Source organism: Chelonoidis abingdonii, unplaced genomic scaffold (genome assembly GCF_003597395.2).
Source record: "Chelonoidis abingdonii isolate Lonesome George unplaced genomic scaffold, CheloAbing_2.0 scaffold0008, whole genome shotgun sequence".
Lineage (NCBI taxonomy): Eukaryota > Metazoa > Chordata > Testudines > Testudinidae > Chelonoidis > Chelonoidis abingdonii.
Genome location: NW_027424269.1, coordinates 3,127 through 26,745, shown reverse-complemented (window position 1 = coordinate 26,745; position 23,619 = coordinate 3,127). Strand labels below are relative to the sequence as shown.

Below are 23,619 nucleotides of genomic sequence, written 5' to 3'. Positions count from 1 at the left end.
GATAACAAACAGGGCAATTGCTTGGGGCCCTGGAAAGCTAAATTCCATGCTTCAGCCTTGGGTGGTGGGGCTCAGGCTTCAGACAAGGCTGGCAAGTGAAATTCAGGCGCCAGTATCACACTGAAATGTAAGTACAATATTTATATTCCAATCAGTTTATACCGTAAAAAAGGGAAAGTAACAGTGAGTTGTGACACTTCTGTATTTTGATGTGTGATTGTGTAAGCAAGTAGGTTTGAAGTGAGGTGAAACTTGGGGTACGTGAGACAAATCAGACTCCTGCAGGGGGTACAGTAGGAAAGGTTGAGAGCCACTGCCCTGGGCCACAGATCCCACTGAAGGAAGCTAAGGGTGGGAATCCTGGTGCTAGTGGATCCCAGTGGTGGATGGGAGCGGGGGTTGGGATTGTGATTCCCTGGTGCTAGGGTCCTGGAGTGCAGATCCCACTGGGAGTGTGAATCCTGCCACTAGTGCCCTGGGTCATGGATCCTGGGTGCTGGGGGTGGCTGGGACTGTGCATCCTGGCTGTAGTGCCCCAGATCCGACTGGGGGCAGCTGGCTGACTCTTCTACCCAGTGCTGCCCATGGCCCCTGGACGAGGCTGGGTGACGGTGTGTCCTGGCAACCAGGCCCTGGCAATGCAACGTCAGCACTGTGGGGGCCAAGGAAAACAGGAGCCACTGCTCCAGCTCGGGATTTTCCACCTCCCAGGGCTGCCTGCCCAGCCTGGATACAAACCAACCAGCTCCAGAGCCCCCCTGCCAGGACCCTTCCCCCAGACCCACTACAAACCAGCCACCCCAAATTCTGTCTGCAGAGACCCTCCACACAGACCCTGGCCCACAGGCAGAGCCAGCACTAGGTGTAAACAGGCTAAGCAGTTGCTTAGGGCCCTGAGCAGCTCAAGCCCCTCCCCCCCATTCGGTTTTATTATAAGAACTTGCCTGTTTTAGTATTGGGGGGGTATTCCTGCCTAGGACCCCCAGTGGGCTAGCACTGCCACTGTCCCCAGCCCTTGGCTCCTCCAGTCCAGAGGTGGATGGACACTACTATCTGTGCCAAGGTGATCCAGTGCATCCCATATGTGGAGGGCTCCCTCCATTCAGTGTCACCCCTCACACTGTTAAGAGGGCTGGGAGTCAGGTTCCTGGATTCTATCCCGGGCTCAGGGAGGGGACTAGCGTCTAGTGGTTACAGCAGGAGGCTGGGAGCCTGGACTCCTTCCGTTCCCCACCATGCCCTGTCTCTCTGGGCGCCCTTCGCCTCTGGGAGCTCTCATTTCCTGGGCCCTTCGTCCCACAACTCTCGCTTCCGGATTTATCGCTGGAGTCGCTCCGCAGCGAAGCGTTAACCCCCCTTCCTGCCCCGAGCCAAGCGAATCCGGAGTCACATCGGGATCGGGCCCGGGCTGCGGAGGGGAAATGACACGGCGCGCCGCTTCCTGGGGTGGGGGAGCCGCGGCCGCAACACTCGCTGCTTCCCTGGTGCTCACACGGCGAGTCGGGGCGCCAGGGGCGCATGGCCCGCGGCGCGATGGACCGGTGCTCGAACCACAGCCCCGCGGGTGAGTGCAGGGGGCCCGGCCAAGCTGCCAGCTCCGAGGCGCGGCTCCCCCGCGCTCCGGACCGCCAGGGGCTCGTGTTCCGCCCGGGGCCCGCTAGCGGATCGGGGGCTAGAGGCGGGGCTGTGCGGGTGGGAGCCGGGGACCTGGCGGGGCGGGTTGGGGTACATGGGGAGGGTGTGTGGGGCGCGTTTTGTGGGGGTGCAAGGTGTGCATGGGGTCAGGGTGGGGATGCAGGTGTTTGGGGGTCCATGGGGAGGGGGTGTTGTGGAGCGAGCATGGCTTGGGGGAGGGGGATTCAGGTGTTGGGGAGTCCATGGGGTGTATTGTGGGGATGCAGGGGTTATGGGTCAGCTGGAGGGTGCTCTGTGATTGCAGATGGGGGGGGTGTTGACTGCATGCTGGGCACTTGGGTATGTGTGGAAAAGGGGTGTACTTTGTGTAGGGGGTCTGTGTGGAGGAGAATGCACTGCCTGGGAAGGGGCTGGGGGCACAGTTATTGGGGGGGCACTGCGTGTGAAGGGGAGTGGGCTGGGTGGGGGAAGGTGTATTGGATGGGGTAGATGGGTATAAGGAGGGTGCTGGGGTGTGCATAAGAAGGCAGGGGTTGTGTGTGTGGGGGGTGCATGTTGTGCTGGGGGGAGTGGGAGGCTCTTCTTCCTAGGACAGAGTTTGAAATTCCTCTTTGGGGTCCCCATCTCTCTGATCCCCCCCAATACCTCCAACCTGCCAAACACCCCTCCCCTCCCGCTGCACCTTTCTCTCCACAGAGACTCAGCCTCAGTAGCTGCCATGGCTTTATCCATTTCACAGATGGGGGCACTGAGGCCCAGAAAAGCACGCACGGAGCTGGGAATAAACCCAAGAATTTTGGTTCCCAGCGCCCCTCCAAGCCACAATACCCCCAGTCCCGAAACTGGGGATAGAACCCAGGCATCCTGGCTCCCAGTCCAGTCCCTTAATTGCAAAGTTGGCCTCCTTCCATCTCTGGACAGGCTGGCATAGCGTCTGCAGTGGGGCTGTGTGCCCCATCTCTGCAGGATTGTTGGCTCCCCTAGCACCCCTGGTACTCCCCGCCCTGTGGAAACATCAGTGCTTCCTAACCATCCTGAAGCCAGGAGGAAGCTCAGCCAGCGCCAAGGCAGCCCAGCCCAGAGACATGGGGAAGTAGGGAAGACTGGAGAGGGGGGTGTCAGGTCACTGGTCAGAACTAGGGGGAGCAGAGAAGGAAGTTCAGGTGGTGTCTGTCTGGGCCCCTACTCCAACTCTGCTGCTTTACAGGGCTCTCCTGCCATTGGACCACTGGGCTAGTGGGTCTCCTGGCCTGGGGCTGGCCTTGTCCCTCACTCTGAGTCTAAAGGTCCCTATAGTGCTGGCTAGCATCCCACACTGGGTCCAAAGGTCCCATCAGTCCTGGTGTCCTGCCCCACCTCCCACTGGCAGCTGCTCCCTCAACCCCACCCCACTGCCCCTCCTTGTGTCCAGAGAGCCAGGGAGTTGGGTCCTGACGGGGGGGCTCTGTCTAGCCTGGGTCTGCCCATCAGGGGCACAGAAACTAACAGGCCCCTTTGTCCCCTCCCCCTCCAGTGCTAGCCAGTCCCTGCTGGCGTTCATGTTGTAGCACAGATCCCATACCCACATGTGGGGGGGATGACTTACCCCCCCCCAGCCCAGCCGGGAGTCACAGTGGTGGTAGAAATAGGTGTGCTGGGGGTGCTTGAAGTAGTAATAGCAAACACCAAATACCTGGTTTCCATTGTCAGCACCCCCACTACGAAAATTGTTCCAGCACCCTCGGGCCGTCCCCATGTCCAGGGAACAGAACCCCTAGGGGGTGCGACCCCAGTGGGGCAGGGCCAGGGCTGAGGGCTGGGTTCAGCAGCTTTGTTGGCTGGGGATGTTGAATTCATAAACTCAGCCCCTCGCACCCCCATCCCATCTCTCCAGACCCAGATTGTCCTACTGATGACACCAAACCCAAGCTGGACCCAGCCTAGGGGCCCATGTAGACATGTGTCCTGCTGGTGGAGGGAAGCCAGGAGATGGGAAAGCACCCAGCTCAGTCCCACGCTCCTCCAGGTGTGCCCCCACCAGCTCCAGGCCTATTCCCCAGGCCTGCCCCTGGACCCATCCCCCAAGATGACCCCTTCTTCCCTCTCTCCCCCCAAGTTTTAGGTCTATCCCCCAGGCCTGGCCCCTGCTCCCCATGGGCCTCTCTCTAGCCAGGTGGCAGCCGGAAGAGGTGGGGGTTTGGGTAGCTGAGCCCATCTGCCCCATATCCCCAGCCAGAAGACCTCCACCGCAGCCGTGCTCAATGCCCAGCCACAGCCCCCTGGCACTGCCCTCTTCTTCCCCCTCCTCCCACCTAGAGCAGGGAGGAAGCTGCCATGGGCCCAGAGATTGCAGAACTGAGCAAGATCAGAGTGCTGGGAGACCCCCAGGGCAGCAACCCCATTCCCCAGCACCCAGTTCTACATCTCCCTGCACCTGGCAAGGGAGCACCAGGCCCTGAAGGGTTAATGCCAAGCTGAGCACCTCACCCAAAAATGTCACCCAACGTGTTTTCCTGGGGGTGGGTGGGGGGTGCGGCTTCCTGCAAGGAACTGCTAGAAAAAGCAGGTCTGTGGTTTAAGGCGCAGGATGGACCAAGGATGCCTGGTTTCTAGCCTCCGCTCTGAGGAGGCTGGAGGCTAGTGATTAGAGGAAGGGAGGCTGGGAGCCAGAGCTCTTGGTGGTGTCCCATGGTGCCGTGCCCAGTCCAGCCCCTCCCTCTTTGGTGCTTGACCAGTTGGCCTGCCAAACTCCTGGCTTTCCTGACCAGCCTCTTGCCAGGCTGCCCCTCCTCCCCCAGGTGCCCTTCCCTCTCTGGCTGGGTCTGGGCTGTCAGGCTGGTGCCTGGGGGAGTTGTAAATGAGACTGAGAAAGCAGCTTTGTGTTTGGCTGAGGCTGCAGCTCCCTGGGGACAAAGCAGGGCCTGTCCGGGGCTGGGGGCGTGGGGCAGTGGGGGTGGATGTCATCAGCGCATCATGCTGGAGTCTGCTTGGAGAGCTGCCCCTAATGTGTGTGTGTGCGGGGAGCAGGGGGGGAGGGTACCCTCCAGGGCAGGATCCCATTCCCTCTGGCCTTGCAGAGAGCCCTGGGCCCTTTTCAGCCTGGGCTTCCTGCTCCTCCTCAATCCTCCCTGTGGGGGCTCATCTGCTGGGGCTGGCCTGGGTAGAGATAGTGCTTTGGTCCTTGGCCCATCATGCAGCAAGGGGTGTCGGGGTGGGGAGCGGCCCCAGTGAGCAGGCACTGTGCAGCGCCTTCTCCCTGGCGTCAGCTTCCCCATCTCTCGGGATTGGGTGTTAGAGGTCTTCGGGGCTCCATTCCATGTGAGGAGGTTAGAGGAGGGGGATTGGGAGCCAGAACTCCTGGGTTCTGTCCCCGCTCTGGGAGGGGTGTGGGGTCTAGTGGTTAGAGCAGGGGCTTGTAGGTCAGGACCTCTGGGTTCTATCCCCAGCTCTGGAAGGGACATGGGGTCCAGCAAGTTAGAGCAGCATGGGACTGTGGGTCAGGACTCCTGGGTTCTGTCCCTGCTTTGGGAGGGGCGTGGGGTTTAGTGGTTAGAACAGGGACCTGGTTTGGGGGCAGGAACCTGCCCAAGTGGCTGGAGTTAACGATTCTGATGCTGCCCCTGCTAGATGAGACTATCACAGCCCTGCGCCCTGACCGGTTGGCCAACCTGGAGCTCCGGTTGCAGAGCCAGGAGGAGGAGCTGACGCTGGTGAAATCAGCACTGGCTGACGCGCTGCGAAGACTCAGCCTCTACGACCAGCAGATCCCACTCCTCACACAGCAGCTACTGGCAGGTGGGACATGCAGGAACTGGGATAGAAGTCTAGAGGGGGCGCTGCATGGAGCAGGGCAGGAGCACTGGCTGTGGGCGGAGCTCTGGGTTACTCCAGCCCCAGGCTCTCCCAGAAGAGGGTGCTGTAGGGCACAGGGCAGGAGCAGTCAGGACACTGGATGGCAGTATTAGAGTGATCTGGGGACTTGGGGTTTCCCATGGGGCTTGACATTTCTCTGTCATTTCCCTGCAGCAAATGATGCCGTCCCAGACACCCGGCTGTTTCTGGATCCTTTGCTGGGCCATGGGGCATCCTGGATCCCACTGACAGCCAGCTGCAGGTATCACCCAGATTGTGCCCCCATCCTGGCGCAGGGACTGCAGGGACTTCTGGCTCAGGAACAGGGAGGGGGCTAGGGCCATGAGGCAGGCATGACCCTGAGGTTCAGGATAAGTACTGAGCAGGGAGAGAGTGCCAGGTTCTGGGGAGGGGACCCCAGGACAAACCCCACAGATGGGAGTGAAGAGGGGATGGGGGCAGTGGGGGTATTTTGGGGAGACAGTAGGCAGAGGCCATGGGGTCAAGTCTGGGGGATTGGAGGGGTAAGAGGTTTAGGGGCGGGGAGTGTGGGCAGGTTGAGTGGGGTGAGGTGGGCTCTTGAGGGGCCTCCTACGACATGGGGCATTCTCTCAGCCCATGCAGTGGTGCTTTGGTTCACAGCCCAGTGCCTGCGTTGGGAGTTGTGCGCCATGAGAAGTTGGGTACAGGGAGCCTGCCAGGCGCCCCCATCAGCACTGGGACCCAGACTGACGAGTCAGCCCTGCTGGACGTGAAGTGGGGCTGGAGCCCCAGCCACAGGACTCCTCTAGGGATCGGGGTCGAGGCAGAAGAGCCAAACACCCCGAGGATACCTCACAGTCCACTAGGCCTGGCCCAGCCAGCCTCAGCCCCCGACATACTGGGAGCAGCCCCCTCCCAGGACTCCTCCGAGCCTCCCCACGACTGTGAAGCAGCCATCCCACTCCATGGCAGTGCAAATGGCAGCCAGCCCCCTGAGAGTCAGCTCCATAGGGAGGAGATGCTATCTCCGGAGCCCCCATCTGAGGGGAGCAGCAGCAGCAGTGCCACGGCCTCCCCGGTGCCAGCGATCCATGCCTTGAAAGGCACCAGGAAAGAGCTGTGAGTGGGGGACGGAGGGGGCACCAGGGTACCTGAGCTCTATTGTCAGCTCTGGGAGGGGAATGGGGTCTAATGGCTAGAGCAGAGATGTGGAAGCCAGGGCTCTGGGTGAAGATTGGGGTCTAGTGGGTGAGTGTGTGTTTACAGGGGCCAGAAGTTGGAGGGTGAAGGAAACTGTCTGGGAACCAGGATTCCTGGGCTCTGTTTCCAGTTGATGTGCCCAGCCACATCCCCCAGTGAGCCTGAACTGTGGGGCTGGTAAAATCAGACTCTGTCTGTGTCTTTGGCCTCCCATGCAGGGGAGCCAGGGTGGGGAGAGCCTCAGGGGGAATCGCTGAACAAAGGGCCCCATTCTCCCCTTCGCTTGAGGTGGGGTGTGGGTGGATTGATGTGGAAAAAGGGAGTTCATGTCAGGGTGCCCCTGCCTTGGGGAACTGGGGGGTGGCTCATACTGACCCTTACAGTGCATGTAGTTAACCCTTTGCTGACCACTCCCTCTCCCCCCAGCCTGCGCAGGAACAGCTCCTCCGACAAGCCTGACAAGGCCAAGGCCCGGCAGCGCCTTAGCAAGAAGGCAGCATCCTCCGCCAACCTGCTCACGCGCTCCAGCAGCTTGGAGAAGTAGGGACACTCCAACCTCACCCCCACCCCGAACCAGTGTCCCCCACTCCCTGCGGTGATCCCAGCTGGGATCAGCCCTCCCCATGCTCACCCTGCCCCCTACAGCAATCCCAGCTGGGAACAGCCCCACTCCCTGGAGTGAACCCTGCTGGGAACATACCTTCTTCCACATCCCCTGCCCTCCACCACAATCCCTGCTGGAACACCTCCCCCACACACCCTGCTGCATAGGGCTCCCCCTGCTCCACTCCCCACAGTTAAAGCCAGAGCCCACTCCCTACAGCCCACCCTGCTGATGCTCTGCTTTTCCCTTCCAGCCGGATGAAGGACCCTAACCTGAGCCCAGGTGAGCTGCGGGAAAGATGAGTGGTGGTCAGTGCCCGGCGGGTGTCATTTCACTGGTGCCAGGGCCCTGGGCAGTGTGGGGAGGGCACGTGGTTGGGGGGCGGAATTCAGCCCCTTGCCCTGGTCCTTGATGCCTCCACACATGGCCTAAAAATCTCGTGATGCTCCCTGTTTCCTTGCAGGGCCCTTGGGGTCTCGGCGTGGGACCTACAACCTTGGTGAGGCTACTGGGGCAGGCATTGGAGGCTGCCCTGGGTGGCTGGAGCCACGGGGGGGATGAGACGCATTGCATGTTTCTGATGGGGCTTGTGAGATGATGTGCCTGCAGGGGCAAGGGGTAGCCGAGGGGATGGTGTTGTGGGAGGTCAGGTGTGTGTGGGACTGGTGAATGAGATGGAGTGGGGAGGGGATTGGGTGGAGCTGGGGGGGGTGGGATGGCCTGGGAGTGTGGTGCTCTGGGGGATGGAGTGGGTGGAGGTGGCAGGGGGTTGGGTGTGGGCAGGCTGCATGGGATGGGCCTGTGGGGGTGGCGCTAGCTATGACCTGTCTCCCTCCCACCCCCGCTAACCCCCAGAGGGCCTCTCGATCAAGATGTTCCTGCGGGGCCGGCCCATCACCATGTACATTCCATCGGGCATCTCCCACTACGAGGAGCTGCGTGCAGAGCTGCCTGCTGAGCACCTGCAGCTCGACTGGGTGTATCCTTCAGCAGGGCAATGCACCCCCCGCTCCCGCAGCCTTCACCTTCCATGCCCCAGGCAGCACTACTCCCCACAGAACACTATGCCCCTAGCTCCCTCCAGAGGGTGCTGTGCTCCTGGCCCCCCGGCCCTGCCCACAGGGTGCACTGTGCCCCCCTCCAGAGAGTGCTGCACTCCCCCCCCGAGGGTGCTGTGCTCCCAGCCCCCCTTGCAGCCCCACAGGGTGAGCTGTGACCCCCTCAGAGGGTGCTGCACTCCCACCCAACCCTCACATCCCCTGAGGTGCACTGTCCCCCTCTGTCTCCCCAGCCCTGGAGCTGGCTGGCTTGGCCCCCTTGCTCTCCTCTGTGCTCCTTGACGGGCCTGCCCAGCTATGGGTACCGCGGCCGGGACAGCCGCTCCAATCTTTACGTGCTGGCCTCAGGGGAGCTAGTTTACTTCATTGCCTGTGTGGTGGTCCTGTACCACATCCAGCACCGCAGCCAGCGCCACTACCTGCGCCACACCGACTGTGTGCGATGGTGAGTGCATGGGGCTGCACCGATGGTGTGCGAAGGGGAGTGTGAGGGGGCGTGTGGACCGATGGCCAGGGCCTGGGGGGTACTGACTGAAGGAGATGGGGAGTACATTGGGGCACAGAGCAGCTGGGCAGCACCAACTACGACCGAGGGAGAGTACACGGTGGCATGGGCTGATGTGGAGGGAAAGGACACAGGGGGCATTGACTGCAGCAAGGGCACATGGGGGGTTCCAGGCTGGTCTCCAACTTGGCTTTGGACCCTGAGTTTTTGAGCCAATAACACCCCCCGCCTGTCTCTCCCCTGCAGCCTGGCCGTGCATCCCGACAGAGTGCGTGTGGCCACAGGGCAGACTGCTGGAGTGGACAAGGATGGCAAGGTACCCACCGAGAGGGGACAGATCCTGCAGGGCTGTCCCAGAGCGGGATTTAGGGAAGTCCCACTGAGCCAGCTTCCTGGAAATCCGGGTGAGAAACCCTGCCATGCCCTGGGCTCTGGCCCTGCAGGGTGGGGAGAGCAGGGGTCTCAGTGCAGGAGGCCAGACCTACCACAGGGTCCCTGACCAGGAGGCCCTGTCTCCTGGGACCTGCCCCCCAGGTCCCTGACACTCCCCAACTCCTGTGTCTGTCCCTGTCCTGTCTCTTCTCTTGCAGCCCCTGCAGCCCTTTGTGCACATCTGGGACTCCTCCACGCTGCTCACCCTGCAGCAGATCGGCCTGGGGAGCTTCGAGCGGGGCGTTGGCTCCCTGGCCTTCTCCACTGCTGTGAGTTCAAGCGCTAGCTCTGCCCCCCCTTGGCCTCACGTCTCCCTGCATTCCCTTTCTCCACCCCCAACTCAAATCCCTGCCCCACGCTGCCCATTCCCCCACCCCAGCTTGGATCCTTCCTTGCCCCCTTGGGCTCTGGGGGCAGGACTCCCTCAGGACAGCCTGACAGGAGGTGAAGTGGCTGGAGTGCCCCCAATTCCCCCTCTGCTCCCAGTCCTTGTCAGCCCTGGCTGTGCTGGGAGCCTGGGCTGTGCAATTTGGGGGTGGGGGGGGAATGAATTTGTGTCCCCTATCCAGCCCCCCCATCCCCTGCATGTTCCCCATTCCCTTGTGTTCACATATTCCTTCCTTGAGGAGCCCCCATTGGCAACTGTCCTTCCCGTCTGCCATCTGCAGGACCAGGGGGCCTATCTGTGCGTGGTGGATGACTCCAACGAGCACATGCTGTCGGTGTGGGACTGCACCCGCGGCACCAAGCAGGCTGAGATCAAGGTGAGCCAGGAGGCAGACTCCAGGGCTGCATAACATTGTAGGGAACAGAACCCAGGAGTCCTGACTCCCAGCCCCCATCACTGCTCCCACCCACTAGCTCCCACTCCCTTCCCAGAGCTGGGAAGAGAACCCAGGCGTCTGGGCCACAAGCCCCGCTCTCCTTCACTGGCTGACGCTGCGGTGCTGCTCCTGCTTTCTGAGTGCTGTCTCCATGGCACTCTGTACATATTTGGGAAGCTGAGGTCATTGTGTTGCCCCCCTGCCATCACGCAGGGACCCTAGGCTGGACCAAGGGTCTGAGGCTGGGCTGTGCATTGATCCTGCTCTCCTGGGGATGGAGCTAGCTGCAGGAGGAGGATTCCCCTGGGGTAGAGGTGCCCCCCAAAACTCAGCGAGAGACCCCCCAGCCCCTGGGCATCCCCCTGCCCCTGGTGCCATCCACTGGGGGGAAAGGAGGAATGAGGGGTCTCCCCAATGCCACCCTTATTGGGGCCCCACACAGAATCCTGCTGGGCAGCCACAATCCCCGCATGCCCCTGACCCTCCAGTTGCCCCCTGTCCTGTTATGCCCCCTCTCTCCCCTCTCCAGAGCACCAACGAGTCCGTGTTCACAGTGGAGTTCAACCCCCAGGACAGCAGCAACTTCATCACCAGCGGGAAATCCCACGTCTACTTCTGGACCTGGAGCGGCAGCACCCTGAGCAAGAAGCAGGGCATCTTTGGGGTGAGGGGCTGGGGGCTGGTTGGAGAGGGCAGTTCTCAGCCCAGCCGGGGGCCTGTGCTGAGCCTGGCTGGGGAAGGGCTCTGGACTCAGCCTGTGAGAGGCTGGGCCTCGCTGCCCTGTGAGCCGCCCCTCGATTCACTTCTCCCCCACCCCCATTTCCAGAAGTACAAGAAGCCCAAATTCATCCACTGCTTCCTGTTCGACGCTAACGGGGACGTGCTGACCGGGGACTCAGAGGGGAACATCCTGACCTGGGCGCGCACGGCCGCCGACATCCGCACACTGGGCAAAGGTGCCAAAGGTATCAGGGGTGGGAGGCCTGCACAGACCCCCTGGGCTGGGGGGCAGGGACCCCTAGGCTGAGGGAGGTCTGCACAGACCCCTGGGCTGTGGGGAGGGGGTGAAGATGAGGGGGAACCCTAGAGTGGAGGGAAAGCAGGACTCCCCTGGGCTGGGAGGGGTGGGGGGAGAGGATCCAGCAATGACCCCCACCCCACATTGCAGAGACCTACCAGATCGGGCATCAGACCCGGGCACATGAAGGCAGCATCTTCTCGCTCTGCCTCCGGCGCGACAGCTCAGTGCTGAGTGGGGGCGGGAAGGACCGGCGCCTTGTGCACTGGAGCCCCAGCCTTGCCCTGCTTCAGGAAGTGGAGGTAAGGGGGACCCTGAACCTATGTGGGATAGGGAGTCCAGTGGGCTCAGATCCAAAGCGGGAGCAGGGCAGTGGTTCTTGGGGTGGGATCTGCATGGGATTGGGGTGAGGTTGAGTATGGGGGATCCATAGGGGATTATAGGTGGCAGGAGTGGGCTCAGAATCTGCCAGTGTTGGAAGGGGGGATGGGTAGGGGGATCTGTGGGGAGGGTTGGAGTGTCTGCAGGCGTTGGGCAAGGGGATCTGGGGTTGGACGCAGAGATAGATGGGGATTTGCCTGCAGGATTTGTTGGCGGGGAGGTGATTGGGGGTTTGTGTGGGGTCTGTAGTGGGTGAGGGATCTGTGGGGGTGGGCAAGGGATGTTTGGGGGTTGATGAGGGGGCTGTAGTGGGTGGGTGGGGATCTGCGGGGGTGGGTGTCACGGAGTCCCCGGATGATGCTCTGGAACTATTTCCTATGAAGCCAGCCAGAACTCTGGGGAGTCTCCTCTCTCTGAGTATATTGTTGCCAGGGCAAGAAGCTTACACAGCTTCAATCTTCCTGGGTCTGACCTCCGAGCATTCAGCATCCCCTTCTACACCATGCACTTTCTGCAGCGAGTCCACCCGGGTGGGGCTCCTGGGGAAGCCAGAGGGACGTGATCCCCAACTCCGCAGTCAGACGTGACTCTCAGCAGCCAGTAAAACAGAGGGTTTATTAGTCAACAGGAACACAGAATTTGTTAGCAGAGAAATCAGTGACTTTCAGCCAAGTCCATCTTGGGGAGTCTTGGGCCAGAAGCCCTAGACTCCCTCTCTCCCAGTCACCACACGCAAACTGCCAGCTTCCAGCAACCTGACCTCAGACACCCCAGTTGCTTCTCCTCCTTCTCTTTGTCTGACTTCCTGGCAAAGAGTCACCTGGTTGCATCCCCCTCCTGGGTCTCAGATTATGAAGGGCAGGGGTCACGTGTAGGCAGCTGGAGCAGCCTCACCTGCCCCAGAGATCTCAGCCAAAGTCACACACCCCTATTCCCACCATCGAGGTATTGGTGCAGCACACGGGGAAACCGAGGCACACACAGTATTCATGCAAAACAGTAAAACTCACATAGGCTCAACAGTAAAACTCGCATACAACATAACAAGGGAAGATCTGCACTACATCACAGTGGGCAGAGGGCTTTTGGGGGGTTGGTGAGGGGGCTGTAGTGCGTGGGAGATCTGCAGGGTGGGCAGTGGGTGTTTGGGAGTCAGTGAGGAGGGCTGTAGTGGGTGGGAGATCTGCGGGGTGGGCAGTGGGTGTTTGGGAGTCAGTGAGGGGGCTGTAGTGGATGGGAGATGTGCAGGGTGGGCAGTGGGTGTTTGGGTGTCAGTGAGGGGGCTGTAGTGGGTGGGGGATCTGCAGGGGCAGGCAGAGGGTGTTTGGGGGGGTTCAGCGAGGGGGCTGTAGTGGGTTTGGGGATCTGCAGGGGTCGACAGGGGGTATTTGGGAGTCGATGTGGGGGCTGTAGTGCGAGTGTCACGGAGTCTCCGGGCGATGCTCTGGAACTGGTCCCCACAAAGCCAGTCCGGACTTTGGGGAGCCTCCTCTCCCTTGGGGCAGACTGTCTCCAGGGCAAGAAGCTCACATGGTTTCACCTCCTGGGTCTCTCTTTGGAGCATTCAGCATCCTCTGCCCCTCTGTGTGCTTCCCACAGCAAGCCCACCCAGCAGGGTCCTGGGGAAGCCACAGGGTCCTGCGCCCCCACTTCGCAGTCAGACATGACTCTCAGCCAGCCAGTAAAACAGAGGTTTATTAGATGACAGGAACATGATGTAAAACAGAGCTTGGAAGTACCGCGAACCGGACCTCTCGGCCGGGTCCATTCTGGGGGGCAGTGAGCCAGACCCCCCCAATCTGCACTTCACTCCTCGTCCCCAGCCAGCTCCAGACTGCCAACCCCTCCAGCCCCTCCTCCTCTGCTCAGTTCCTTTCCTGGGCCAGGAGGTCACCTGACCTCTTTGTCTCCAACACCTTCAGCTGGCATCTTTGCAAAGAAGAGGCCCAGGCCATCAGTTGCTAGGAGATAGAGTGCCAGGCATTTAGGTGCACTGGCCCTTTGCTCTGCAGCAATCACACACCCTTATTCCACCATCTAGATACTTAAGAACTGCATAGGGGACACTGAGGCACCAACACAGTATTCAGGGGAAACATTAAGAACATTCCCAGTTCGTCACTGGGGGGGGTGGATCTGCAGGGGTAGGCAGAGAGTGTTTGGGGGGTCGGTGAGGGGGCTGTAGTGGGTTTGGGGATCTGTGGGGGGGTATGGTTGGGGAACTACAGAAGTCATGGGTGGGAGCTCAGGATCTGCAGGGTGCGTGTCTGGGGTGCAGCAGGAGGCTGTGGGTGGGAGGAGGCATAGGTGAATCTGCAGGAGGGGAAGGGGTCTGTAGGAGTCATGGGTGGGGATGAGGATCTGCAGTGAGCATGTAGGGGGATCTATGGCTTCTGCTGCCTCCACCCCTGCTCAGTCAGCCCCTGGTGCCCCCCAGATCCCGGAGCAGTTTGGAGCTGTGCGCACCATCGTTGAGGGCCCCAGGGATGAGCTGCTGGTTGGGACTACGCGCAATGCGCTGCTCAGGGGCAGCCTGGCCGCTGGCTTCACCCCCATCATCCAGGTGAGCAGGGAGCTGGAGGGCCTGGGGGATACAGAGACTGAGGGGCTGTGGGAGGGCTTGGGAAAGAGAGGGGTCTAGGGGAGGAGTATGGGGGTATAGCAGGGTGGGGGCTGCTTGGGAAAGCAGAGGGCCCTATGGAATGACAAGGGGGAAAATGGGGTTGGGGGTTGGGGTGCAGTGGGGGGGCAGATGGGATTGAGGTCATAGGGAGCAGCATACAAAGGGGCGATCTAGGCCCCCGCCTGTCCCCCTCAGGCTCTCCTTGGTTGCAGGGTCACACAGATGAGCTGTGGGGCTTGGCCACCCACCCCTCGCGGAGCCTCTTCCTCACCTGCGGGCATGACAGGCAGGTCTGCATGTGGGACAGCGGGGAGCACACAGCAGCCTGGAGCCTCACCCTGGAGGTACCACCCTGGGGGGATGGGGGGACGCAGTTGGCTGGAGCCTCCCCTGGAGGTAGCGCCCTGGGGGAGATGGGGGGACACAGTGGGCTGGAGCCTCCCCCTGGAGATACCACCCTGGGGGAGATGGGGGAACACAGTGGGCTGGAGTCTCCCCCTGGAGGTAGTGCCTGAGGAGGTGGGGTGGGGTACGTGGGAGGAGGGTCAAGGTCCTTACAGGGTGTCTGCCCCCACAGGAGACTGGACTCTGCGCTGATTTCCATCCCAGTGGCCGGGTGGTGGCTGTAGGACTCAACACTGGACGGTAACTCTCTCCCCACCCACACATTGCCCCCATTCTGGCTCCTCAGGGGGTGCTGGGACAGCCCTTCCCGCCCCACGAGAGTCTCACCCAAAGGGGTTGAGGGGCTACTGGTGGCCCTGCAAGCAGCACCCTGAAATTTGGGTCTCTGGCCCCCTGGGGTTAACGGGTCACTGAGTTTGCCCCCAGGGTCAGAAACCCCCCCTCTGTTGCCCCTGTTCCCTGGGGCGGGATCCTTTATCTGTCTCTGCATGTCTGGTGCTCTGACCCCCTCCTGTGCCCCCCCAGGTGGCTGGTGCTGGACACAGAGACACGGCAGGTGCTGTCAGGGGGCTCGGACGGGAATGAGCAGCTCTCGGTGGTGCGCTATTCACCAGGTCAGACCCCCATTCCCCCCTGTCCCACAGCCCTACTCTGCCCCACTCCCCTCCCCCGCAGGCCCCATTCCCACCAGGTTCTTCCTCCACTGTAGCTCTGGCCCCCAGCACTCCATGGCTTCATTCCCACCCCAGACAGCAAGTTTTTCCTATTCTCCCCCATCCTCCATGGATCTGTTCCCACCCCCTCCTCCGCTTCCCTTTTGCAGCTGCCCCCCACGTGGCTCCTTCCCACCCCTCTTTTCTCCCCCTTGCAGACGGTGAGTTCCTGGCCATCGGCTCCCACGACAACTTCATCTACATCTACAGCGTGGGGGATGGAGAGCGCAAGTACAGCCGCTTCGGCCGCTGCACGGTGAGGGGGGCAAGGAGAGAGGGCTGCCAGGATGATGCGGGCGGGGATGGGACCAGGGCCGCCCACAGGATTCGGGGGCCTTAGGCAAAGCGGGGGAGCTGCAGTGCTTGTACTCACCTGGCAGCGGTCCGGGTCTTCGGCTGCATTTCGGCGGCGGGGGGCCCGTCAGTCACTCTGCGTCTTTGGCAGCACTGAAGGGTCCCCTGCTGCTGAAATGCCACTGAAGACCCGCACTGCCGCCGGGCCAGGGCTTGCAGGGCCCCTGCAGGGCTTGGGGAAAATTGCCCTACTTGTCCCCCCTCGGGCTTCCCTGGATGGGGCTACTGGGATGGTGGAGGGGGTCACTGAATCAAAGGTGGAGGAGGGCAGGGGAGAGGGTCTCTGGGAGATATGGGGCGGGTCCTGGGAGCCAGGGGGGTGTATGATTCCAGGCCCCTGGATTGTACCCCCTCGGGAGATGTCTGAGGCTGGGCTCGGGGGTCCATGAGTAACTGGTTTTGATGCCCCATTCCTCCCCTTCCCCCCAGGGACACTCCAGCTTCATCACCCACCTGGACTGGTCCAAGGACAGCAAGTTCATCATGTCCAACTCCGGAGACTATGAGATCCTCTACTGTGAGTGCCGAGAAGTGGGCTGCTCAGGAGCCCGTCACCCTGGTGCCTGGACATGAGTTGCCCTCGTTGTGTGTGGGCCTGTCCATAAGCCTCCGTCATGGGTGGAGGTGGCTCTGGTGCCCTGGGACAAGTGTGTGTGTCATCCCCTGGGTACCTGTGGCTGGGAGCTGTGCCCTCATGTGGCAGTGCCTGTTGCTGCAGCGGGACCCTAACTCCATGTGTGTCTCTCCCATTTGCAGGGGATGTGGCTGGCGGCTGCAAGCTGTTGAGGAATCGCTTTGAGAGCCGTGACCGGGAGTGGGCATCGTACACCTGCGTGCTGGGCTTCCACGTTTTTGGTGAGGGTTGGGCCCCATGGGGTGTGGGGGGAGAGGGCAAATGTTGGGGTGCAAGGGGTCCCTGGGAGAAGAGTGTAACGGGGGGGTGGGGAAGGGGTTCCAGGGCCTCTGAGAGCCATGGTCAGGAAGGAGCACTAACAGCTTGTGTATGTCGTGTGTCCCGCTGCAGGCGTGTGGCCGGACGGCTCGGATGGCACAGACATCAACTCCCTGTGCCGTTCCCACAACGAGCGAGTAGTCGCTGTGGCAGACGACTTCTGCAAGGTGCATCTGTTCCAGTACCCTTGTGCCAGAGCCAAGGTGAGACTGGCAAGGATGGGAGGGATTGGCGCTGTGCCAGGGCCAAAGTGAGACTGGCGGGGGTGGGGTTAACCCCTGTGCCAGGGTGAAGGTGAGAAGAATCATGCGGGGGAGGGGGAGAGAGAGATTAACTAGGGTTTCATCTGCCCCTCTGCCCATTGGCTGAGGATTGCCCTGAGGGTTTGGGGTGCAGGGATGCCCAGGGGGTCTTGGGCAGGGAACTGGGGACTCTATGGAGGGACATCCCAGGGGATCAGGGAGACTCTGTAGGATCTTGGGCAGGGGAATGGGGTATATCTGGGGATTCTGAGTGGGGTAGGGGGTCTCAACTGGGGTATCAGGGTGGTTCTGGGTGATCCTGGGGGTAGTGGCAGAGCCCAAGAGCCTCGACCAGAGGGTTGGGGAACACCCTGGAGGTTCTGGGTGGGGTGGGAGGCCAGTGGCAGCCCCCACCCCTGATCCCACTCCCTTGTTCTCTCTTGCAGGCACCCAGCCACGTGTATGGGGGCCATGGGAGCCATGTGACTAATGTGCGCTTCACAAATGATGACAGCCACCTGGTCTCACTGGGGGGCAAGGACACCAGCATCTTCCAATGGCGGATGCTTGGGGGCAGCTTCCCCCACAGCTGCTCACTCTCCTCTGCCTCCCTCTCTTCCCAGGAGGCTGGGGGCTGTGCCTGAACTGGAGACACTGCAGGGACCAAGCCTCATTTGCCTGTGGGCCTGGATAGCTCTGGCACATGGACCCCAGCAAGCCAGGCCCAGCCAGAGGGTTCCCTCACCTGCTGGCACTAACGCATGCTCATAATGCGACCTGCTTCATTAACACAGGGGGGCAGGCCTGGATTCTGCTCAGGGCCCAGCACAGGTCAGAGTGGTGGGGCAGGGCTGAGGGCCTGTTGGCAGCTCCCACCACCAGGGCCCAGGGGCTCAGCTGGGAGGGTGCTGGGATTGGGGCTCTTGCCCTGAAGTCCTCATTGCATGAGGGCCGGGGGGAGGTGGGATGTCTGGCAGGGGAACTCATGGGGTTAGGGGGACCATGTGGGTATTAATGGAGGCAGGCTGTCTTTAGGGCTGGGGCTGTCCCATATCCACCCTCACTCCGTTCCCCATTCCCAGAATGTGTGTACGATGGGGGCCTGTCCACCTGGGGAAATTCTCTCCCCCCAGGGGCCTGAGGGCTTTCCCCAATGCTGGGACCAAGCCTGGAGAAGCAGGACATTGCTCTCCCCGCTTCGTTTACATTCCTGGCTGCGCCAGAGCAGCAAGACGCTGAACACTGTGAGAGGCAGCAATAAAGCCTTGGCATCAGGGGCTGGGCTCCTGTCTCCTTCCTTCCAGGGCTGGGGAGCAGGTGCACAGCAGCGTTAGGGGGTGGGGGGCATAAGGCTGTGGGCAGAGACCACAGCACTGGGGTGGGGGAGAGGAAGGCATGGTAGGGGCCAGGGCCGGCTTTAGGCCTATTCCACCAATTCCCCCGAATCGGGCCCCGCGCCTAAGAGGGCCCCGTGCCCAGTGAGAATCTCTTCCCTGGCTAGAGGCGCCTTTTTAATTTTTACTCATCTGGCGGCGCTCCAGGTTTTCGGCAGCACTTTGACGGTGGGTACTTCGCTGGCTCCGGGTCTTCGGCGGCGGGTCCTTCAGTGCCACCGAAGACCTGGAGTGAGTGAAGGATCTGCTGCCGAAGATTTGGAGCACCGCTTGGTGAGTACAAGCCTCACTTTTTTTTTTAATTTTTATTTTTTTTAGTCATCCCTGCCGGGGCCCCGTCAAAACTGTTCGAATTGGGCCCCACACTTCCTAAAGCCGGCCCTGCTAGGGGCAGCAGAGGGTGGAGTTAGCCTGCATTAGGATGGGGCAGTGCAGGGATCACTGTTAACACTGCGGGGGGGGGGAGGGGAGGGCAGGAGCGTGTTGAGGCTTTGGTTCCAGAGTGTGGGGAGAGAGAAATGAGGGATTTAGCTCCCCATGTCTAGTTGGATATGCCTCTCTGCTGGGGCTCTGTCATTCCTACATGGCAGGACACTGGAATTAGTGCAATGGTGCCCCACTCCAGAGGTGGCTGCATCTCACCTTTGGATGCCGAATCCCCTTGCAATCAGTGAATTCATGGGCATGAGGAGTACATTAGTGGCTATTTTGGGCTGCATAGCTGTAAAATTGCATATGTACATGTATGCAAATAACCCTGGTGCCGTTGAGGCTGCTGGAATTGCCCTTGTTCCAGGGGTCGCCTCGCTGCAGAGCCCCTCGGAGAGGAATGGGTTAAAAACCCAGCGTTGCTGTCTCCCTCCGGAAAGGCCCGAGCGGGGCAGTCTCCGTCCGGAAATAGCCGAATGCTGCAGTCTCCGTATTTACCCGAAGATCGCTGGCAAGGCCCGAAGTTCCGCCTGGCGCCGGCCATGCGGACTGGAGTCGCTGGCCGGAAGGACCCGATCGCCGGGAGCTGTCGTCGGCGATGCCCGAAGCTGTCCCAGGTGGTTCCGGAAATACCCGAACGTTTCCGGAGAGACCCGATTTAGGCCAGAGCCGCCTCGGATCTTTCCGAGCCTCCCCGATCCTTTCCCGGAGACCCCCGAAGCGGGGCCGGAACTGCCCGAAGCTGCCTGGCCCCGGCCTTGCGTGAGGAGGAGGAGGCGGCGGTGGCGCGGCGGAGCGGGAGGAGATGAAGAGCGGCCGGGAGCGGGGCTAGCGAGGGGCTGAGCGGAGCCGGACGGAACCCCCCCCTCCCCCATCGCGCGGCGGGGCCATGGCGGCCAATATGTACCGGGTGGGGGGTGAGTCTGGGGCCGGGGCTGCCCCCGGCTGGGACTGAACTGGCCAGAGCGGGTTTGGCCCGGGGGACTGGACCGGGCTGGGGGCACCCGTGGGGGGCTGGGCGGTGGGTGCGGGGAGGCGCGGGCTGGGGGAGCGAGCGCGGCAGGCGGTGCTGGGGCGCCCCCAGGAGAGTGGCGCTGCGGGGCAGTGGCCGGGCCGGAGGTGTCAGTGTGGAGGGAAGTGGGGCCGGACGGGGCGGTGTGGGGGAGAGAGAGGCTGTTCTCCCCCGCACATGCTGCGCCCTTGTGTCGGGGTAGGGGAGGGGGCGGGGTGGGCTGACCCACAGGGAGCAGGCCGTGTGGGGGGTGGGGAGCAGCGGGTTTGTTATGTGGGGGGTTCAGAGTGGGGGCGCTGTGGGATAGCGAGGCGCTTTCGTCAGGTATGGGGTGTTCATAGGCTCTGGAGGGCATGGGGCGGTGCGGAGGGATCAGGTTGTGGGGGGAAGGTGGACAATGCGGGTTAGGGATGATGGGGACAGGGGAGTCTGGTGTAGTGTGGCATGGTGGGAAGACCAAGTTCAAGGACTGGGGGGAAATAGGGCACTTGGGGTTCTGGCTGGTGGATTGGGTTAGTAATGGGCTGGTTATTTGGGGACGAGGCAGGTTGTGGTGGGAACTGGCAGGTTATGGGGTGGAGGGAATCCTTTGGGGGACAGCAAGTTTGGTTACATGGGGTAAGAGAATTTACTGAGTGTGGGGCCCATATGGGGTCCAGGGCGGTGAGCTGGTTGTATGGAGTACAGGACTTGGTGAGCTGTGGGTATGGCTGGTTGGGGAGCAATTGGGAAATGGGGGTCAGCGAGGTGTTTGTGTGGTCAGGAGTTTGCTTGTGGGGTGTCTGTGGGTCAGCTGACCAAGAGGGGTGTGAGGTGCTTTGGGAGGGGGGAGTTGGCGGGAATCTGATTGTGGGGAGGCCAGAGGGGCAGGGTGTATGTGGGGGCAGTTTGGGGGGGTGGGTTGTGTGTGGGGAGGAACTAGAGGGCTGGGAAAGGTGTATGTAGTTTTGGGGCAATTGGGGGTGGATTATGGGTTGTGGGAGGAGGAGGCCTGGCTGGGGGATGTTGTGGAGGGTAAGTTATGTGGGGTAGCTTGGGGGTCTTGTTATGGAAATGGTGTGTGGAACAGTTGGTTAGGAGGTGGGGACAGTTGTGGGACATCTCATTTTGGAGGAGTGGTACTTTGAGGGAAGGGTCTCTCCTTCCCGGTGGCTCTATTTTATAACGTCCTCCCCTTGTGCTGACTGTGTGTGTGTGTCTGATCTTACACTGAGATCTTTTTGCAGTTGTGCTGCTCTGGGGGGGGGGGGGGGGGGCTGTCTCCTCCTATCCTGGCAGCGCTGTGCCCACACCAGTACCTGGCTGTTCCGCTGCATGGGCACTGTGCCTCAGCTACCTTCTGAGCCTGGTAAATGCTGCCCAGGCCTAGCTTTTGCTGCTCCAGGCTGGAACCTATCACCAGGCACTGGCAATGCTGCCCTTAGACTGGGCCCTGTCTATGCAGATGTTTGGCAGGTGATGCCAGCAGTGGGGTGCCACCTGGTGCCTGACTGTGACTGGGAGTGGCAGTGTGGGAGGTCTGAGTGCTAAGGGGGTGGGATAGGAAGTTGGCCCCTGCTCTGGGATGCTGCAGCCTGGGCAATGTTGCCTGTGTATGCAAGTGGGTGCTGATGGGAGAAATGTATTGGTGCCTGCTGCTGTGCTGACTGGTGAGATGGAGACTGGGAGAGGGACACCCCCCCCCCCCTTTGGGGGCTGCCTAGTTACTGCTGTTCAGGGCCTGGCCTAGGGTGGGGGCAGGAAACCCCATAGATACACAGGGTGTTTGGCAGGCGAGTATGAAACAGCTGGGGCAGTCTAGGTGAGGCAGCCCCATGGAGGAGATGAATGCCCCATTGGGAGTAGATGGCACTGAGGTGGAGACTGAAGGTGGTGGTGTGCCCCTGTGAGGACAGGTGGCTCGTGTGGTGGCTCTGAGGGTTCAGCCTGTGCTTCCTGGATGCCTGCCTGTTCTCCTGATTTCCCTCTAACATCTTCGGTCTCAATTGTCTCTGCAGATTATGTCTATTTTGAGAATTCCTCCAGTAACCCCTACCTCGTCCGGCGCATTGAGGAGCTCAACAAGGTGAGGGGCCATGGGACCACACCCAGGGAACATCCCCCCCACCACATGTCCTGCATGCACCCCTTAGGGCCACAGGACCACAGCTGGTACCTGTATGCTCACCCCCAGCAGCCATGCACCAGAGACCCACCTCCCTCGGGCTTTGGGACCAGAGCTAGACATCAACACCCCCCTTACACCAGAGACCTACACCCCTCCTCTGCCCTGCACCCCCTATTGGGCTTGGGAGCAACAGCCAGATGTATCCTGTCCATACATCTGCAGCTAGACCCCCACAGACACACACCTTTGGGGTTTGTACCCAGACCCCCTCTACAGGAGGGACCCATAGGCCAGATTGAAAGGTTGCTCCTGGGGGCACTGCAGCTGCTCTGAGCCTGCCATGTGTAAGTATGGGAGGGAGCTGGGATCCCCTGGCCGTTGCCTCAGTGCCCCAGCTGGGAGGCTGCACAGAGTGCTGTGTCCAGGATGTGGGGCGGTGAGGAGCGACTCCCAGGGGAACAGCAGTGCCAGCCCCTCCTCTCAGGCAGCGTCCTACTCTCATCCCCAGACAGCCAATGGCAATGTGGAGGCAAAAGTGGTGTGTCTCTTCCGGCGCCGGGACATCTCCAGCAGCCTCAACAGCCTGGCTGACAGCAACGCTCGTGAGTGCTGGGGCCCATCCCCATCGCTCTACTGGCAGGCCTGGGGCCTCTGGGGGTCTGTCTCAGGGGTTGTGTGGAGTGGGGTGGAGGTCTTGGGGGTCTGTTAGGCTGTCTCAGGCTAGCAGGGGGTGGGTCTGTCTTTGGGGATGAAGTAGTAGGGGCATGCATAGGGTTGGGGGACAGTCCTAGTTGTTGGGGAGCAGTGGCTCTCTCAGGTGTGGAGTCTTGGGCACTGGGATGTGTGTAGGATGCTGTTGGGGGGCAGTGGGGCATGTGTGGGGCGGAGCTGGTTGGGGGAAGATTATGGCCCTGTGCCTGTGTTGCAGGGCAGACATGCTAGCAGAGTTGCTGCCGCCTGGAGCTAGTGGGTGAAAGGCCATCCCGCCCGCCCCTCCCTGGGCAGCTCCCTGCTTGCCTGGCTAGGAGAGCTGCCAGTTCCTTCCCCAGCCCAGTCTCCTCCTCCTTCCCTGTTCCCTAGGCTGCAGGCACTGGGTAAGAGTGGCACTAATCCTTGTCAATTGTGGTATGGGGCAGGGGTTGTCTCTGGGGTGATGAGCCCCTCAGCACACAGTACAATCATGGTCCCACATCCTCATCCTCCTCCCTGTCTCACACCTATTCACCCTGCACTGGGCAGTGCCCAAGGATCTGTGAAGTGTCTTGCAGGTGCCAAGACTTTGACCTTTCACCCCAAGAGCACTGGTGTCAAACACACAATCAGCAAATGCAACTGATAAGACCGAGTCCAGGGTGTGTGTGTGTGTGTGGGCCGGGGCGGGGGATGTTAGTTCATTTCCCAGTCCAGAGCTGGGGTAGCAGGGGGCTGCAGATTGGGAGTGAGGGGCACCAGCAGAGCTGTGTGTGTGTGTGTGGGCAGGGTGGTGGTGCCCCTTGGCCCTGCTTGGGGGTCGGGGCACTGTGCAGGATGTGCCGGAGTGGGGGCAGGGTGGTGGCGCTGCCCGGCCTGGCTTGGCGGGGTTGGGGCACCATGACGGGTGTGCTGGAGTGGGGGCAGGGTGGTGATGCCCCTTGGCTCAGCTTGGAGGGGTGGGGGCACCGTGCAGGATGTGCCGGAGTGGGGGCAGGGTGGTGGTGCTCCCTGGCCTGGCTTGGGGGGTCGGGGCACCGTGAAGGAAGTGCCGGACTGGCATTGGAGGTGGGCATCCGCCAGGAATAACTGAGAGAGGAAATGGTTGTAACCACCTGGCTGTTGAGGGGCAGCTGGCCACTCTTCCCCATCCCCCTGGGCAGTCCCTGGAAGCTGGGTGCAGGCAACACCTGGGGGAGTGGGTGAGGAGAAGTGTGATGAGGTGGTA

At 61.4% G+C, this 23,619-nt stretch overlaps 2 protein-coding genes across 2 annotated transcripts in view; both read left to right on the top strand.

The window, feature by feature from the left end:
• Positions 1–1,446: 1,446 nt before the first annotated feature.
• Positions 1,447–18,036, top strand: EML3 (EMAP like 3). The gene is made up of 24 exons (XM_032799086.2): positions 1,447–1,564; positions 5,242–5,409; positions 5,641–5,728; positions 6,109–6,567; positions 7,075–7,188; positions 7,506–7,534; positions 7,716–7,751; positions 8,108–8,231; positions 8,606–8,755; positions 9,062–9,131; positions 9,406–9,516; positions 9,916–10,011; positions 10,601–10,735; positions 10,898–11,036; positions 11,240–11,391; positions 13,908–14,033; positions 14,306–14,437; positions 14,671–14,738; positions 15,024–15,112; positions 15,370–15,467; positions 15,995–16,082; positions 16,322–16,420; positions 16,590–16,720; positions 17,206–18,036. The coding sequence occupies exons 1-24, from the start codon at positions 1,519–1,521 to the stop codon at positions 17,401–17,403; spliced, it is 2,946 nt and encodes a 981-aa protein (XP_032654977.1). The 5' UTR covers positions 1,447–1,518; the 3' UTR covers positions 17,404–18,036.
• A 1,065-nt stretch (positions 18,037–19,101) lies between these two features.
• The window catches only part of MTA2 (metastasis associated 1 family member 2), a 7,615-nt gene continuing 3,097 nt past the window's right edge, over positions 19,102–23,619 (top strand). The window contains exons 1-3 of the mRNA XM_075061330.1: positions 19,102–19,499; positions 21,592–21,659; positions 22,210–22,303. Coding sequence (XP_074917431.1) covers positions 19,472–19,499; positions 21,592–21,659; positions 22,210–22,303 — 190 coding nt within the window. The 5' untranslated portion in view covers positions 19,102–19,471. The remainder of the gene's footprint in view (positions 19,500–21,591; positions 21,660–22,209; positions 22,304–23,619) is intronic.